Genomic DNA, 19,725 nt, shown 5'->3' on the forward strand with positions numbered 1-19,725 from the left:
AACAAAGCGATATTCCAGTCTGCGTCCAGTCTCTCCAATGTAGAGGAGACCATAATGGAAACACCGAAATGTAGTAAATAACCCCTGCAGATTCACAAGTGAAATGCTACTTCTCTTGGAAGGGCTGTATGGGGCCCCAAATGGTGCTGAGGGAGGAGGTGTGGGCGCAAGTGGTGATTTTGTTTATCTTAGGGCAGGCAGAATGTAAAGTTTATCATGTATGTTACATTTTTATATGTCTGATTGCGTAACAATAAAAGGAACTTTAAACCTTGATCCTTGTCAAGGCAGCATTTGTGATAGGTGATGCCATGTTTTAGCCTGCCCACAATCAATGATGTAATGAGAGAGGCAGGAGTTAGGCACCAAAGAAATGTCACTCTCAAGGAAATGTGTCCGGGCAAGTTAACTGGAACAAGTACTATAACATTAATGGTATGAAGGGGAAAGTTCCACAAATCATTCCACGGTGACTCTGGAGTGCCATATCAAGGAATCGGATTCCAATGCTGCCTGGAACCACGATCAAACAAAAGGAACTCCTGGCAACTTCAGAGAAACCAGCAGGTGTGTATAGGCAGCAGCGAATGCTCCCAGGCAAAGAAGACACATACTAACTGCAAAAGAAACCTGACCTCTCAAAAGAAAGAGCACTGAACAAGAATCTAATGAAGGGTATATAGATTTACTGGCCCCTGGCTCAACAGTACTGACTATACATAAACATGACCTGTTCTTTTCTGCCGTGGGGTGAGATTCACATTACTGGCAGAATTATAAACAAAAATTAAACACAGCAAGAGCTGGAAATGGAAAATGAAATAACAGTGAATACACATTAATGAGATGAGTTTAATAATTCTGGTTATGTAGCTCTGTTGGGAGTGAAGACCACAAATTGGAGAACATTGAAGCAAGGTTAGAAATGTACAGGGAGAAAAATGAGGGAGGAGGGAACAGCAGCAGGGTGGTACGTGAGTCAGGTTGAAAGGAGTTACACAACCTGCATACCACTTGAAGAAGCTCAGTGAGATAAATCCTTTTTAAATGGAGCCAGAGCTGGTTTACCTTTGCTGCCACTTACCATCAGTCAGCTTCTCTTCTTCCACGCAGAGTTGACCCTCACATTTCTGCTTCAAGTCAACGTGGTCAATATTCCTCAATTCAGGCATTGCCCACTTATTTTCAAATATCAATATAATAATCACCAAATACCCTGCAATTACACACAATTTCTATCTTCTACACCCTGACATGTCACGGCAGTGTCCAATATTACCTGATGAACATCCTTTCCCTTTAAAGGAGCATTAAAACTTTCAGTCAGGTACCCAGTTATGACAGCAAGCATAATTTGTCCTTTTAGCTTCGGTGTCAGTGCTGCGCAATTCCTCAGCAAAAGGAGGTGCAAGGTGCTCCTTCCAACCAATAGCCTACAGGTCATGATGCAGCACCTGTTTAGCATTTCCATCAGGGTCACGTGAGGCCATGGATTGCAGATAGTGGATAGTTTTTTTTTACAACCAGCTTCTACAAATTAGAATTTATGGTTGTAAAACTAAAATGCTGGGCAGAGAATCTGCTGATCAATGGCCAGGTTTCCATCCAATATGGACATTGCAACTGAAGGCGGCAACAGGAAGCCACTTCAGTAATTTTCCCTTGTATAATCATGAACTCAACGTTGACTATGGTCTTAGCTCAAAGATGAAGCCTTCACCGAAGGAGAACAGGGAAGGCAACAACCACAATTCGGAGGGTCAGAGATCGTGATGGATAGAGAGTCATGATCGTCCTCCCCAAAGAGCAAGGCACCTGAATGAAATTGATGAGGTTCAAGTGCCAAGCCCCAGATTTATTTCCATTGCCACCTCAGTTGTCTTTCTACTTGTTAGGATTTTAACTTCCTTTCCACAAGTGTGAGCTTGTTGAGGCACTTAATCAGTCACACAGTAATATGGCTACGATGACCAAGAAATCTATACACAAGACAGAGGTTTTCCGTTTTGGAAAATGCATTACTTTGAGATTCAATGGCCCAAATATTGGTGTGAATATAAGAGCAGGATTAAGTGTTTTCTGGTATTTCTCCATAAATTGGCTTCAGTGTCCAAGGAAACCAGGAGACAGGGTTTATGTGCCAAATTCTGAAGCCTCTGTGTATATTCATCCTTCTCTATAATTCGTATGAATGGATATTTTGAGCCGTTATGGAAGGATCTAAAGGCATGTCGAAAATGCCTGAGGAAATTTCTCAGAAGCCTGAGGAAATTCAACAGGACCCCAAGGTCTCAAACCAATTTTTACAGTGGCACCATAGATATGATTAGATTTCAGATTTATTGTCAGAGGACATAGATGGCATCACATACAACCCTGAGATTCTTTTTCCTGCGGATGAGGCAGAATTACTACTTATTAGTAGTGCAAAAAAAACTATTACACCTGTAAGCAAATAAAGAAATGTAAAAATTATTGTGCAGTACAGAGAGAAAAAACTCCAAAAAATGCTCAAGAGTCCTTAAATGAGTCCCTGACTGAATTTGTTGTTGAAGAGTCTGCTGGAGGAGGGGTAGCAGCTGTCCCTGAACCTGATGGTGTGGGTCTCGTGGCACCTGTACCTCCTTCACAACTCAAACCATTTCACAAATTTTTCCTTCAACTTTAACTGTACCTCCCACTGCCTTGGAAAATACATATATTCATCTCACCGCAGCCACAGTTTCTTCATCTCACCACCACCCGCTCCCCCCACCATGTCAGGAAGAAGATTCACGAGCATGAGGTCAAGCATTGGATTCAAGATGCGAGGGATGGTGGCAGAGGCTGGAACATTAGGGGTACTTAAGGGACTCTTGGATGCATGGATGAAAGAAAAAGAGGTTTACAGGCTAGGGAGGGTTTAGTTCATTTTATGCTAAGTATACATAGATCAGCCCAACATTGTGGGCCAAAGGGCTTGTACTGTGCTGTAACATTCTGTTCTGTGACAGTTTGTCTCCTCCCCTTTTCAGACTCTTAAGTGAGATCACACATGAAAATTTATGCTGTTTTTTTTCTGCACCAATCAAACTCTGCACTTTTGTACTGTTTTTTTTTACTTGCTGTACTATGTATGAGAAGTCTATCTGGACTGTTTGCAACACAAAGTTTAACATGTGACAATAAACTTGAACTTCAATTTCTATGAGGGTAGAGTTTCATTCCGACATTTTACAACTGTTAGAGATTTTGACAACAATTTCTTCTGTCCCTCTATTTTAAACTCCACATCCAAATTTTCTGTACATGATTTAATACTGAATTCAATCTTCTAATTTTTGCTTACCATGCTATCAAACAATCTGCAATAGCTGCTTGGCCCCTTCATACAGGTTCTATGTGCTCTGTAGAAGACGTCATGCTGTATAGTCCCTAACAACAATATGCCATCCGAAATCCCAGGAAATCAACTCACAGCCAGGAGCACATCAAACATTGGGATGGTGCCATGCATTCATAGCCCAAGCAGGAGTTGGCTCTAAATGCACCAAACACTAAACCAACCTTCTTCTCCCCCTAGATATCATTAATTTACAATGAGCTGAATAATAATGTCCTTCAGACTTGAAAAGGTATGGTAAGAATTCATGAAACGCAGGGTATCACAAAAATATCCTTATACTGCCTGGAAGAAGTTTCAAGATATCTGACTTGTATTGAAATTAGGTTAACAGTTACCCAGGAGATTAGGATACAACCTTCAGGGAGAAGCCATGTTTTATAAATACTTCAGTCTTGAAGAGGCCAGGTTAACAAACTGGGTCCAAAGAGGTAGTTTCTGTTATAGATGAAAAGCCTCATTAATCAAGTGAATACTAAAAGGACATCAAGATATTCCATTTTGTGACTATTCGAGAGAGAGAGAGAGAGAGAGAGAGAGAGAGAGAGAACAAATTTGCCATGTGACATGTGGACATTCAGCCCTCATTGCTCTGACTTTCTCCACGATAGTTAAGCACAATCTAATTGGTGCAAGCTGATTCTCTGCAAGATGTCAGTGTGCTGAGAGGCAGCTCTGACTGATGACTTGATGAGATATGGCAAAAGGAGCGAGAGCAGGTTCAGCTATTGTAAACAGTCAGACTCAGAATTACAATCTCCTTTTGAACCATTGACTCTATTTCAGCTCATTGAACAAATATTTAAGATCAATATTAAATCTGAAAGACAGTAGTGTGCTGAGACTTCATTTCATTGCTCCAATATTAATACTTTTTTTAAAAAATCCATTCTGCATTCTAGGTTCTATTTCCATTAAAAACTTAGGAAATGGAAGCAGATGGAAGCCCCCCCCCCCCACCCCAAACACCTGCCTTGTATTCGAATAAGTGCACAGTTAACGTGCACAGTTAACATGTTTTGATTTTAAATTCCTTTGCAGCCTCATCCTTCCTTAGACAACTATCTCCTGTAATTCAGACCCAATAATGAACACACCATCATTAATATTTCCACATCAACTGCTAAAGACCCCTGGAGTATCCTCTCTCAACCTCTCCAACTCTCTTGGAGCTAGACCTTCCCGTCAAAGTTTGTCCAGTAATATTGTGCAGAAGCTGATGATGTTTAAGTACCTTGAAGGCAGTACAATTCCTATTATGACAAAGGAAGGTCATTTGGTGGTCTCCTCGATTCTCTTCCAGTCTCTTTGCCCAGGTCCACTCACTGGCTTGTCTATTCATTAGGAGAAAAACAATGAGACCAATATTCAACTCTCAATCAACATCACCAAACCTAGTGGTATCCTGCTCTGGGCCAACCGACTGCCATGTTTCCTACCCAACAACATCGACAGGAGTTCAGAAAGCAGCTCAGTGACATCAGATTGCTCTGAAAGGCACTATATGAATACATTTTTTTAAAATCTTCCATATGACCTAATGCACTTTTGAATAGATGCAAAGGAATTGGAAATTGCACCCATGAAAGGTTTTCCCATTCAGTTAAATATCACCTTCCTCCCATCACCACCGATCTCCTCACAAGCAAAGAGGAAAGAAAATGGAAGGGAAGATGAAGAAAGCCCAGCAATCTGACATATTTACTGTTCTGATGCCTCTCTGGTGAGGAAGCACCTCCTCTTGACAATCTCATTAACAAATCATAACCACCTCTAAAATTCTTAAACAAATGTTTTTCAGCCAAGCCCGGCTTTAATATCAATGATATTTCGTATGGAAAATTAATCAAATGGCTGGAGCTGATTAGTTTGGAATTGTTGAAAGGTCAAGCATCGCACAGTTAGACTGAAGAATAAATATTCTGTAAAAGAGGTGAAGAAACATAGTTCCAGGAAGCTGCTATAAATAAACTGAAGATATTAACCAAACAATTACATTCTCCATGGTAACCTGGGATTTTTTTTTCAACAGGTTTACATTGATCTGCATCAGCTTTATCTGCTTGTATTGAAGAGGAAGAGAGGTTCCATTTACAGCCATGTAATAGCGTGTGCACACATATTCGACCGAAACATGCAAGAATCATACAGAAAATACACAAATGTTCTGGAGAAACTTAGGAGGTCCCACAGCATCCCACAGAAAGCAAAGGTATATAACCCACATTTCAGGCCTGAGCCCTTTCTCAAGATATAATTTAAAAAGCAAGCAGGCACCAGAATAAAAAGGTGGAAGAAGGGATAATGAGGAAGAGCACAGGCCAACAGCCAGGAGGCCATAAGTGAGCATGGATAGGAAGGTAGGAGAGGAAAGCTAAGAACAGCAGAAAGGAATAAGACAGAGGGGTAGGGAGAGAGAGAGAGGGTGTGTGCGTGTGTGTGTGCATGAGAGAGAGATAAATTCCCAATCTCTGAAAAGTCCATTTTAAAACATCAGCATTATTTCAGACCTGATTGAAAGTCTTACATTTTCAGTTCAGGAATAATTATAAAATGCTTTAAAACATCACATCTTCAGGCCTCTTTAAACTCACAATTCTTTTGATGAGTTGTCCTTCAGGGAGATTCTTCAAATAGGAATGACCATCTTCTGGCCACAAATGAGAAGTGGTCTTACTTATTTAAAAGCCACATCTCCTGTGAATAGGATAACCCAAGTCCTGTCTTTCCAGGAGTCAAATCTTCTTCTCTTGAAAGACGACTTTGGAATTTGTTTTAAAAATAATGAAACTACCTGCTTTATCTTAAAGAGACAGTCAGAAGAAGGCTTCTCTTTTGAAATCTACATATTCTGTCTTTCCCCCTCCCCCCCCCCCCCCACTTTTTATTGGGACTGGTCAGTCCTGTCTGCGCAGGATGGTGAATTTCCTTAAACTGACATCTGTCTCTCATTTCGATTATATTTCTGTGCACAGTATAAGAATTACCTGCAACCAGTGAACTTGGAGGAATGAGAAGAAAGATTGGACTGTGAACCAAAGAACTTTTCTGAAATTACACACATATTACATACACGTGCACTTAGAATGAGAAGGGGGTTAAGTAAGTCAATAGTGATAGGTTAAAGTTTGATTCTAGTTTCATGTTTAAAGATAATTAAAAGCAACTTTTGTTTAAGTAACCATTTGTCTTGGTGAATTTCTGTTGCTGCTGAGTTTTGGGGTCCTCTGGGCTCTTAACTGCAGACTTTCTTGTTCTTGAAATTAGAGCAAACTTGACAGAGTAGATGCAAAGATGATATTTCCCTGGACTAATTTGCAATTAAAAATGGAAGAAAGGTATTAAGCAAGATTGTGAAGATAATCGTCCTGGAGGAGAGAAGTGAAAACATTGAAGTGCAACATATAAATTATTTAACTGCTATTATATATTATTCTAAATTATAAACTTTAATGAATCAAGATTCTGAGAGATTCATTATTCTGCAAGGTTGATGTGCCTAGAGAAAGGAATGTGATAATATCTTCTGCTTTCCACTGATGGCAACTATTGAGGCAACAGATAATAGGACAGATTTCCCATAAAGAGTTCAGAGAATCCAGGCTAATGTTTCTCTTAGTGTCTCTCTCCACGGCAAAGCATGCAGCCGGAGTATTTCGGGAATAAATGGGAACGTCACTGGAATTTAAAGAGCCCTCCAGTGAAAGAATGTGACAAAACTAAACCATTCTCTGGCACTTTTAACCAGGACGGATGATGCTAAAATAAATCGCATCAGCTAACCACTTGGCCTCTGATCTATGGGAGGTCTGTGGGCTGAACGCCACTTGGTTACAATGGTTGTTAAGCAAGTGTCTGAGAGGTTGACCAAAAGTCCTCAATCAAACATCTCGGGGAAGGGGATCAATAGCCCGAATCAAAACTCATTCAAGTGGAGTACTTTCTATTTCATCTGCTGAAAGTCTTCTCACTAGGCTGGATGTAGTACCACACATGAAATGAGGCTCCATTCCAGGATTTTCTGGGCCTGGGATCCTCAGCACTAAAATGTTACCGAGGACTCTCTGATCAACGGGCTGTTACCAGGGATGCACAGATTCAGATATCCAGAATGGTTGGTGTAGCGGTTAGCTCAATCCTTTTACAGTGCCAGATATTGGGACTGTTCCTGGGTTCAAATCCCACACTGTTGCATGTTCTCCCTGTGTCTACGTGGTTTTCTCTAAGGGCTCTGATTTCCCCCTACCCTTCAAAAAAGTACTGGGGTGTAGGTTAAGTGCAAGGAAAAAGAGTGAACGGCAGTGTCTGTGTTTATTGACAGTCCACAGTGAACCACAGTCCAAATAGGCAGTTGAGGCTTCAAATTAGGTTTTTGTAATTCCCCAGAACCAGCTGAAATACAAATTAATGCCAAGCCTAGTACCAAGTTGCATATTATGCCCATTTATTTACTAAGGCAGGGGTTGGGGGAGATGTGGCTCTGGATCATCTGGCATGACCCAGGGTTCCCAGGTGTGAAAAGCTGACCGTTTTTCTCTCTCCACAGATGCTCCTGTAGCTTCTCATTTCCCCACTCGCCCCCCCCCCCCCACTGCCCCCCACCCCCAACCACAGCATTTTGTGTTTTTATTTCAGATTTACAGCATCTGCTGTGGTTTATTTTGGGGATTTCATTCCAGCTTGCTCACTGCTGGCATGTCTTCAGTATTTGTAGCTCTTCCAAAGAGCCAGGATGACCACGGTGTCTGGTTGACTTCCTTATGTCTATTGGGTCTTCCCTGCAGACATCAGGCTCCTTAATAAACCCCATATCAGTGCTATCAAGCTGCCCTTGCATGGTGCTAATCAATCTTCCCTTTCATTGTAATCCTATACTCTGTAAATTGTGCTTTTTACATGGCTGAATGAATGTTAGAGATATCCTATTAGGCTGCTCACGGAAGAATCCTTTTCACTGTACTAGATATTTTGTAACAAATTAACTTCCAATTACTGCTGGGAAACATGTTCTTTGACCCACCAGGACCAAGATAATTTACTCTAATAGCATCTTATACTCCCGACATTCCTATCAACTTGTACCACACACTTTACAGTGGCCAATTAGCCAAACAAGCCACGTCTTTGAGATATGAAAGAAACTGGAGCGCCCGGAGGAAACCACCTGGTCACTAGATGAATGCGCAAATTCCAATAAACAGCACCATCTCTGAACCTGTGAGGCAGCTGCTTTACCAGCTGTGTCACTGCAACAATAAGGAAGTTATAAATTACATTTATAAATTTAGACGTATAGCATGGTAACAGGCCATTTCAGCACAATCCACACCCAATTAACCTACCCCTACAGTACGTTTTGAACCTTTCCGGTTCTGGTCCATTGTATATTAAACTCTAACTATATCAGCTCAGCTTTGAAATAAGTTAAAACACAATGCTGGAGAAACTCAGCGGATCAACAATGTTCTTTATATAGCAAAGATAAAAATACATGACCAACGTTTCAGGCTTGAGCCCTTCATCAAGGTATGGACAAAATGTAGGCAGGTGTCTGAACAAAAAGTCTGTAAACTTTTGTTTTACTTCCAGCTTCAAAAGTTTACAAGCTTACTATCCACTTAACCCAGCCTTCGGACCTGTCCCCTTCCCCATCTGCCTTCATCTGCTCCATTTATCTGCTTCCACCTATTACCAACCAGCTGCTTGTCTCTAAACTTCGCCGCACCCCCCTCCCCACCCCCCCCCACACACCTAATTCCATCATCCCTCACCTCACCTGTCTCACCTCTTTACGTTGGCTATTTTTCCTCTGCACTCTTGTCCTGATACAGGATCTCAACCAAAAGGGCAACAATCCTTTTGCCTATGTAGATGCTGCCTGATCCATTGAGATCCTCCAGCAGTTTGGTTCTTTTGCTCTGGATTGCAGCATCTGCCATCTCTGGTGTCTTACTTGCAAAGCTTATTTTGAGAACAAGGTGGATCAATATAAATGAAAGTGCAAGACCATTGGGGTAAAACTTCATCTGGCTGCTTTTGTGAATGCATTTACTAACAATTTCTTCATTGACTACTTCAAATAAAATTGAAATACACTTTTGCAGTTGAAAAAATTATTACGGTGTTGCCACATTTGACAACTGAAGAGTTTTTAACCTCAACAAGTTAATATTGGCACAAAAATAGGAGTGTGTTTATGAACATTAATCTGAGAAAACTGACTCCCCAAGTCTTGCAAAATGCTCTGGGAAAGACGGCTGATTTTGTGAATCTCACTTTGTGTCGACATAGAGTGAACATCCCAGGAAATCTCTGGGAAGATGAGAACAGCAATAACTGTGTTCAGAAAGTGTGAACAGTTGCATTCAGTTGAAATTAAGCACAAGGAGTTCATAAATACCTGTTGACACTACTTCAGTAACCAAAACAATGTAAAACTTTATTATAATCTCATTCTTATATCAAAAAAAGTCCACAAAGGTTAATCAATAGAAACATGTTTTTAAATATTCACATAATTGAGATATTCCAATAGGTGGGGTTAATTTGTTTTGTGGTCTTTTTGCTCATTTAATTCCTCTTTCTATACTCGAGTTTAGAAGAAATAGGGACTGTTTTATAGAAACATTTAAGATTCTTAGAGGGCATGATCTGGTAGTTGTTGAGATTGAGAATTTCAAACAAGCAGACATATTTACAACATTAGGGGAGTGGGTTGGTACTTTAAAACCGAGGTGCTTGGATTATATTTTGCAGGGCTGGGGGGTGGGGGGGGGGTGAATCTCTGGAATTCTTGATCCCAGTGTTGTGGAGGCCAGATCATTATTTAAGTGGGAGGTAGACACATTTTTGAAAGATCAGGAATGTGAGGACCCTGGGGAACTGACGCCGAGGAGAATTTGAGGCAAGCAAAGATCATCCATGACCATATTGAAAGGTGGGGCAAGTCTGAGGGGCCGAGATGTCTATTCCTGCTCCCATTTTCCTCTGTTCTACATCTGTCTACTTTCTCCTAATTTTCACTTTTCTTAATCCACCTTAACATTCCATATGAATGATTGAAACCCCCAAATTTCCTCACCAGTGCTCATCTTCACCTTCTGCTGTTGCTGCTGGCTGAACATCTAGTACATGATAACGGAACTTAGAACATGGAACAGTACAATAGAGAAATATGCCCTTTGGCCCACAATGTGTACCAAACACTATGCCCAAATTCAACTTAAAACTCTATTGCTTGCACACGATACTTATTCCTCTATTTCCTGCATATTCATGTTTATTTAGAAACATCTTAAATTTAACTTCATATTTGCTTCCATCAAGACCCAAGGCACCTACCATTTTCTCCTTAAAAAAAACTTGCCCCTCACATGTCCTTTCAAGTCCCTCCCCCATCCCTAAATAGAAGTCTGCTATTTTTATCCTGAGTAAAATATTCTGTCTCCCCTGTCCATGCCTCTAAGAATTTTTCAAACTTCTTTCAGGTCACCCCTCAGCCTCAACTTTCCAGAAAAAACAACCCAAGTTTGCCCATCGACTTCCCATATGAGCAGATATTTCCTCCACCTACATCATGGCCAGACCAAACCCATGAACTTCAGCACATACCCTCTGGGGTTCATAGGTCATTGGGCCCATCAAGTCCACTCCACTATTCCATCATGAGTTGATCCATTCTCTCATTCTCCTCATAACCTTGGAAACCGTAACTATTCAAATTCTGCCTTAAATACAATCAATGACCTAGTCTCCACAGCTGCCCGAGGTAGCAAGTTCCAGTTTCACCACTCTCTAGCTAAAGAAATCTACATCTCTGCTTTGAATAGGCATTCTTCAATGCTGAAGTTGTGCCCTTTTGACTTCGACTCCTCTACCATGGGAAACAACTTTGGCACATCCACTCTGTCCAAATCTTTCAACATTTGAAATGCTTCTCTGAGGTCCCCCTACCCCACCCCCACCAACTCCCATTCTTCTGAACTCCAAGGAGTACAATCCAACAGCAAGGTCAACATTTCTTGTCCATATCCAAGCTCCAAGAAGAAGATGGATGTGCTCCAACTTCCAGAGCTCCTTCAATCCATTTGGTGAAAGGTCTCCCCACAGTCCTGTTGGTCAGGGAAGAGCAGCACTTCAATCCAGTGAGGATGAAGGAACTGTGCAAGTCCAAAGGGGAGCATTCAGACTCTTTCAGGCTCTAAATGATCATGGTCTGGCACACTGAAAATTATGTAGCTCCAATCTACTTGAAGAATTGTACCATGTGACCATCTGCTCTCAGTCTGTACAGTGTAGCAGTCTTTATTCTACTTCTGAGTGAAAGCTACCCATCTGTGTATTAGAAATAAAGAGGAGAAAAACTGCTTAGCACAGTGTAAGTTATTCTACGAGCAATGTTTCTCTGTTAGTTTAAATATCCAGCATGGTAACAGGCCCATTTAGCCCTCAAGCTTGTGCTGCACAATCATACCCAATTAACCTACAACTCCCATACATTTATGAACAGTGGGAGGGAAAACCCAAACAGACACCAGGAGAATATACAATCTCCTTACAGACAGCGCAAGATTCAAACTCCGGTCACTGGCGCTGTAACAGCGTTGCTTTAACCGCTACACTAACCCCGTGTTGCCCCATTCTGTCAAGTACATTATTAAAAAAAATACATGACAGGTTTGTCAATTTAATAAAATAATCAATGCTTGTTTTCTCTTTCATGATATAACTAATTCCACTTCCAAAAGCCAATGAGTGAGATGATTCATTAATATTGAAGATGATCATTTTTTTTTGAATATTTTACGTTAGTTTTTATAGAATCAAAGTAATTCCAACGATCAATACCATCTTTTTCAACATTCATGAAACATAAAGAGACTGTATTTTATTCCCCCTCACCCCCAAACATATAACCATACCGATTATACATTATACCAATACTGGTGGGGTTCAGAGCCCCCATTGAAACCTGAAAAAGAGCAACCTGGTTAACTAAATAACAAGCAAGGAATAAAAAGCAAAACTAAAATAAAACAATCCAAGGATTAAGAAGAAAACGCACACGCCACCTGTCCTTAATTCCGCTCCTTTCCATGCTGGGACAGATTTTTATAATATCCATATTTCGAGGGGAGGGGGTCCTAGTCAATCTTCATGCCCATGCATTTCAGATAGGACTGCCACACTAATAAATGTGTCATGTTTTCCCCCATAGATTGTAAGTGATTTTCTCCAAGGGAATGCAGTTTCGCATTTCCATAATCCATCATGTGGTATTTAATTGGGAGTCAGACTTCCATGTAACCATTATACACTTCCTGGCTACCGCCAAGACAACCTTCACGAACTGATTTTGATATCTGGACAGCCTAAAACTCATGCTCCCAATGTCTCCCAAATAATATTGATAAAAATTATATGCCAGTTATTCCTCTTAATCAGTCATGAGGACTCTGGCAACATCAATTCCCTGCAACGTCTCCAACTGCTTATTACCCACTTTGGGATATTCATTAGGGGCTACAATGCATTTTTAGTAGTTCTGTAAAATTAGGATGTTAAATCTAGATCTCTACAAGTACCAAACTGCTGGTGGTTTCAGTAGCATCTTTGGGGGGAGGGTGTGAGGAACTGCTGATGTTTCAGATGGAGACTCTGCATCAGGTCCTTCCCCTAACCCACCGCCCATCCCACCCACCGCCCATCCCACCCACCGCCCATCCCACCCACCGCCCATCCCACCCACCTCCCACAGATGCTGTTTGACCTGCTGATTTCCTCTGGTAGTTTGCGTTTGCTCCACATTTCATCATCAGGTTCCTGCATCTCCTGCGCAAATCTCACTCACTTTCATCTCTACAGATGAACTTTTGACGTTTGATCTTTTGGTTTTAATGCCAGAATAATTTTTTTCAATAATGTTTCATGCATTTGCAGTTGTACCTTGTTTCGTCTACTATCTCCTCCTCTAGCCACAACTCCTACATCATATCTTTGGAATCATTTCAGACAAGCTCCTGACAAGAACACAACAATTCTTGCAATATTTTCCAAAGGAAGAACGCTGGGTTTTCTTGTGCTTTAATGCTCTGCGGTACAAGCGTACAACTGGAATATGGCTATTTCTCAAAGTTGAAATTTTAGCTAAATTGATACATTAATCTATTTGTTTTATCAATGTGTAGAACTGATTGTTACAGCCACCACATTTATTTGACATACCTTTATGCATTATTTTAACTGAAGCACCAAGCAAATCAGTTTGTATGGACAAAGCTATTAAATTTTTAAAAAATTTTCAACCAATTAATAGTCTGAAGCAAAGAATTACAATTACAGCCTACAGTTGGACATTCATCACAGACATGAATTTATAGCAATGCCATCACAACCTTGTGCACTGCAGGCAGGGCAGTGCTCAAACTCCTATATCAAGACAGCAATGGTAACACATGTGATTTGTTAGCTATCAATGCAGTAAAGCTTCAATGCATAGGACACTGGAAAGCACGGAGTCGTACACTATAGGAAGAGGTCATACACCCCATCTTGTGACCCTCTACCAGCACTTGGATCACACCTTTTATATCTTGGCAGTTCAAGCGTTCTTTCAGATGCCTCTTAAATGTTATCAGGGCTCCACCTCCACTATCCCCTCAGATGGTGTGACCAGATTCCAACTGTCCTCCAGGTGAAGAGATTCCTTCTTGGATCCCCTTGGGAACTTCCACATCCTTCACCCTAAGCCCATGCCCTCTGCTCCACCATGGACACCAAATGCCAAAAATGATGAGTTGATGTCCAGGCATCACGTCCAGCACTCCCTCCAGGTGTGTGATTGGGATCTTGGTACTTTAATGAAAATGGTCTTTCACATGGACTGGGAGCATTCTAGAGGAACCACTGCCCTATCAGTTATGAAAGTAGATTTGTCTGTTATAAAAAAAATCAATTTTGCATCATTATTTCCCTGCTACAGGTTACACTATGGGGTGACCCTCGCTTGATATATTTTGATGCAACAACCCTGTTAGAGCAAAATAGAAATGCCACGTGATGTTGATATTTGAAACAACAGGTGATTTATTAAAACTGATATAATCATAGACTGGCCAAAGTACAGGTTTTATACCCTCAATGGACACAATTACAGAAACTTGATTAACTTACTTGTACTGATTTGATTACAGAATGGGAGTTACAAAGCTCTAGTTACTGGCAAGATAAAGGTTGAATACAGAATAGGATGCATATTTATCTCAACTTAGGGTCTAAGTTTCTGCTCAGAACAATGGTGCATGTTATGATTGTAATTTACTTAACAATAAATCCAATTTCCTGTTAACAGCAAACAGTGCATGTTAATAACATAATTAATTGTCTTCTTAAAACTTGTTGCCGTCATTGTAGTCCATGTCTCTTTACTGCCTGCCTTCGGTTCCCTGTTACCACATTAGCATAATGTACAATCCTCTTTTCTGGGTATAGCCCTTACAACTCTTTCCCCCTACAACAGACCTTATTTTGGTGTGTTATTCTATCGTGCTGTACTGCAACCAATGTATGAAAGTAGTCTCAGGCATAATTACTATGTAATTAGTGTCAGGGGAATACTGGAAAGAATCTCATTAATTTATTTCCCAGCCACCAGTTGCTGTCGAGAGCATCCAGACATTGCTTCTCATAATGCTTCAGGATAGCCACAAGCTGTCCCTGTCTCCTTAATATTTCACACTGCAATGACTCCTGAATGTTTGCTCCCTATTGAATTAACCAGCCTCCTGTTTCTGTGCCCTTTCAGATCCACTTACCTCCACAACGAGCTTTCTGTGACACTCCCGAGGTTGTGGTCATAGAGTTTGGTCAGGATGAGAATCACCTAAAAAAAAAACAGGCAAGATCATAATTAAACCTTCAAAGTTCCTACCAGTGATTCAATCAATGATGATCACAGGAAGCTTTTGCAGGAGTACAATATAACAGTGATTAAATTAAAAATACATTTACAGCACAGTAGAAGCCAATTCCGACCATTCAAGCCCTTGCTGCCCAATTAAACCCAATTAACCTACAACCTCTCAAGTTTTAGAGGATGGGAGGAAACTGAAGCACCTGGAGGAAACCCACGTCGACATGGGGAAACCATGGGATAGCGCTGGATTCGAATCCGGGTGACTGGCGCTGTAATAATCATGGTTCATCAATCCAGAAACGTAAATTCAAATCTTTATCAAATATCATACAATAAACAGCAGTGCAGACTGCAAAATTATCATATACCATTAAATAAAATGCTGAAGGAACAAACAACTTCACCAGATGATTCTTAACAGCCCTCTGAAATGGCCCAGCCAGCTATTCTGAACGAGAGAGTGAAACACAAACGTCGGCAGATGTTTTGATAATGGTAAAAGCACAGAAATACTGGAGAATCTCAGCAGGTCTCGAATAGAAGGCAAGTATGCATAATCGACGTTTCAGGCCTTATCTATTTATGTAGGTGATATAATTCACTTGCATTACTGGCTCCACAGATGGAGTTAAACAAGAAAATCTGCAGATGCCAAGGTCTAGTGCCACACAAAAGTGCTGGAGAAACTCAACTGGCCATGCAGCATCCTTAAGTAAAAGGCAACCAATATATCATGACTGAACCGTTCGATGAAACGTCAACTGCCTTTTACCTTCTATGGATGCTGTGTGACCTGCTGAACTTCTCAAGCACCTTTATGTACTGCACTGACCTAGATGCTTGTTCCTCTTTACTACAAGAAATCACCTTAACATGAAAATCAAGTTCATTTTTCATATTGAGTCTACACCAGCTCTCAAAGTAATCCTGTTAATCCCATTCCTCCATTTAGTTTAAAGTATCCATTCATCTCCAAATGTTAGAGCCCTTGAAAGGGTCAAAATTGTTGCTGGCTTGTACAACACTGACAGTTTGGCAAGGCTTTGACATAATCTGAAGGAGGGGAAACGATCACCAGCCTGTTTTCTTTTGTCATATTTTGATAGGTAGAGTAACGTCATTCAGAACCTACTCAGTAATTCCTGTGAGTCACTAGATATTTTTGATGCGCATTTGGAACACTGAACCAGGAGCAACTCAGAGGAAGGCCATACTAATTCAACAATCACCTGAGAAGGGCTCATCTTATCACTAGTAGAATGCTTCTGAGGGCACTGCACTCGAAAAATCAGTGAGATCACTGGCTCGCGTCTCCGGAGGAGGGACTGATTTCCTGATTTCTGGACTCAGAGGAGGAAATGCTCTCCCTGAGTTCGCAGGAAGGTGACAGGATCTCAAATAAACTGAAGTTTAAAAGGTCTCCACTTACACCAGTCTGTTATAAAGCCCAACACTTGGGGACATTTTAAGATGGCCTCACTGATGTTCCATTGCCTCCTGGAGATGATCTGGTACTCCGCGCATTTCTTGACTTTTTGTTCAAATGACGTGACGATCTGTGCTGAATCACTCCTGAAACCACTTTATACCAGAAAAGCACCAAATTTCAAACATTGGGTTTTCTTTGAGCGTGTCATCCTGCTGAGTTAAACATCGCACTATAAATTGCCACATCATCCTGCATAATACAAGGAATAAAAGGTGTTGGGAGACAGACAGTCAGATGCACAAATGCATTCAACAGGGCATTTTTCATTAAATGTTCATCTTGAGAAGGCTCTTTGTAAAAGTGTCACACTCTGTACCTCAAGGTGAATATGAGTCTAAGTACAGAACAGATCTCTCAGGACAGGTACATATTAAAATACCTTCAAACCAAAAAGGATCACATAGAGGAAATCAACACAAATAACAAAAGTTTGGTTCACTCATGCAAGCTCAGAGATGGTGGGTAGTAAAACATGAAAGTCTGCAGACACTATGGTTGAAGTAAAAACACGATGCTGGAGAAAGTCAGCAGGTCAAACAGTGTATTTTATTTGCAAAGATAAAGATCCATAACCAACGTTTGAGGCTTGAGCCCTTCATCAAGGTTATGGATCTTCATTTTTGCTACACCGTTCAATCTGCTGAGTTTCTCTATCATTGTATTTTACCAAGAAGATGGGTAGGTGAGTTAACCCTTTTAAAGAGAGAGAACCAGTGACCAATTTCTCTTTATAAAATCATTTAAGAGATTGTAAGAGATAGGAGCAGAACTAAGTTATTGAGCCTGCTCTGCCGTTCGAATCACGGCTGATATATTCCTTTCAACCCCATTCTCTGGCCTGCACTCTGTAACCTTTGACAACACCCTTACTAATTAACAACCTATCACCCTCCACTGTAAATGTACCCAGTGATGACCTTCACAGATGCACCATTACTTTCGGGGGGGACATTAGTCACCCAGCCATCAACAGGGCAGAGGAAAAAATTGATGAGAAAGGTTAATATAACATGATGTAGCCTCTGAGGAGAGTCGAGACTGAAGAATGAGCTGAGGGGGACTGAGATTCATCACCATAGAGTAAGGTTTTCAAAATTCATAAAGCCCCTTGTTGAAAAATCTTTTGTTTGTGTTATTAAATAGTCACTGAGAAAAAGGAAGGACAAAGCACATCTATTCAGGATAGATTGTGCCTATTCTGCCTGTCAAGCCCTTCAGGATTTAACTACAGATTTTAGTTTAAGGTTGAATTGAACTTACTGGGTTCTAGTTCAGCTCATTTCAGGTTGGTGCCTCATTCAGATCAAGCTGACGTGCTTAATATTACCACCCAATCTTCTATTCTTGATTAATATTTGGCAATTCAACCTCAAAGGTCCATAGAAGGATTGAGGTTCAGAATCAAATTTATCGTCAGGAACATGTGGCACAAAATTTGTTGTTTTGTGGCAGCAGTATTGTGCATTACAGGCGCAAAAATTGCAATAAATCACAATTCCCAAATACAAGATTTTAAAAATAATTAGTGCAACAAAAAAAATGGAAAAGTGAAGTCGAGTCCATAGGTTCATCGTCCATTCAGAAATCTGATGACAGAAGGGAAGAAGCAGTTTTTGTAACATTGGGTGATCATCTACAGGCTCCTGTACCTCCTCACTGACGGTAGCCTGGGTGGTGAGGGTCCTTGATGGGAGAGGCTGCTTTCTTGAGACATCCTTAATGGAGTGAAGACAGGCCCTGACCAAGTTCACAACCCTTTGCTGCCTTTTCCTGTCCTGTGCATCGGTACCTCCATTTGACAATGATGCAACCGGTCAGAATGCTCTCCACAGTACTACACAGCACACCAGCACTCCACAGCACACCAGCACTCCACAGCACACCAGCACTCCACAGCACACCAGCACTCCACAGCACACCAGCACTCCACAGCACACCAGCACTCCACAGCACACCAGCACTCCACAGCACACCAGCACTCCACAGCACACCAGCACTCCACAGCACACCAGCACTCCACAGCACACCAGCACTCCACAGCACACCAGCACTCCACAGTACTGCACAGTACACCAGCAGAAATTTGCATGTGATATACCAAATCCTGGCAAGCCTTCTTCATGATTCCATCAACATGAAGGCCCCAGGATAGGTCTTCAGAGATAAACTGTTGCATTTACAGAGTTCCTCGGGTAGGGACAGGCTGGGAATGGTCAATGCTCACTGGCTACCTTGTGTTAGGTTCTAGATTCCCACTCGAACAAATCTCAAAGCCACAGAGTTAATCAAAACAGGTGGTGTACATGAGGGAACATCATCATTAATTTATACATGGTGTGAAATCAGGAAGCTTTTCACACCATGGGGAGCAGGAACTCCCTTCCCAAAAAAAAACTGAGATTAATGGATAACTGGAACTCAAAATACTGGGGGCCAAGAACATAGAAATACACAGCAGACCAGGAAGTGCATGGAAGCAGAAAACTCTCAGCAAAACAAAAAAGGTTCATGTGGTGTTAAACAAGGCAGCTTGCAGATGCTGTGATTTTTAGTTTCATACATAAAACACATGACTTGCTGTTTTATGGCAGAGATACATAACCAATGTTTTGGGCCTGAGTCTTTCATCCAGCTTTGACCAAAAAGCAGGCAGGCGCCTGGTTATGAATCTTTTCCATAAAGAATGCTGCGTGATGGGTTGAGTTTCTCCAGCACTTTTGTATATTAAAGTTGGAGTGGTGACAGGTTTTCAAAAGGCTTGGTAAAGTGGGACACAGCATTAAATCTGTAGAATATTCTCCCCAATGAACCAGTAGAAGCTGCCTCATTAAACATAATTAAGGCACAGAAGGATAGATTTTCAAATGATTGGGGAACTAAAGATTGTGGGGAACAGGATTGGTAAGTGGAGCAGAGTCCACAGCCAGATTAACCATGATC

General features: G+C 41.1%; 1 protein-coding gene across 1 annotated transcript in view; it reads right to left on the reverse strand.

Moving 5' to 3' along the window:
* The window catches only part of LOC138743782 (VPS10 domain-containing receptor SorCS1-like), an 800,159-nt gene that overhangs the window by 508,932 nt on the left and 271,502 nt on the right, over window positions 1–19,725 (reverse strand). The window contains exon 3 of the mRNA XM_069899386.1: window positions 15,196–15,263. Coding sequence (XP_069755487.1) covers window positions 15,196–15,263 — 68 coding nt within the window. The remainder of the gene's footprint in view (window positions 1–15,195; window positions 15,264–19,725) is intronic.

Source organism: Narcine bancroftii, chromosome 10 (assembly GCF_036971445.1).
Source record: "Narcine bancroftii isolate sNarBan1 chromosome 10, sNarBan1.hap1, whole genome shotgun sequence".
NCBI lineage: Eukaryota > Metazoa > Chordata > Chondrichthyes > Torpediniformes > Narcinidae > Narcine > Narcine bancroftii.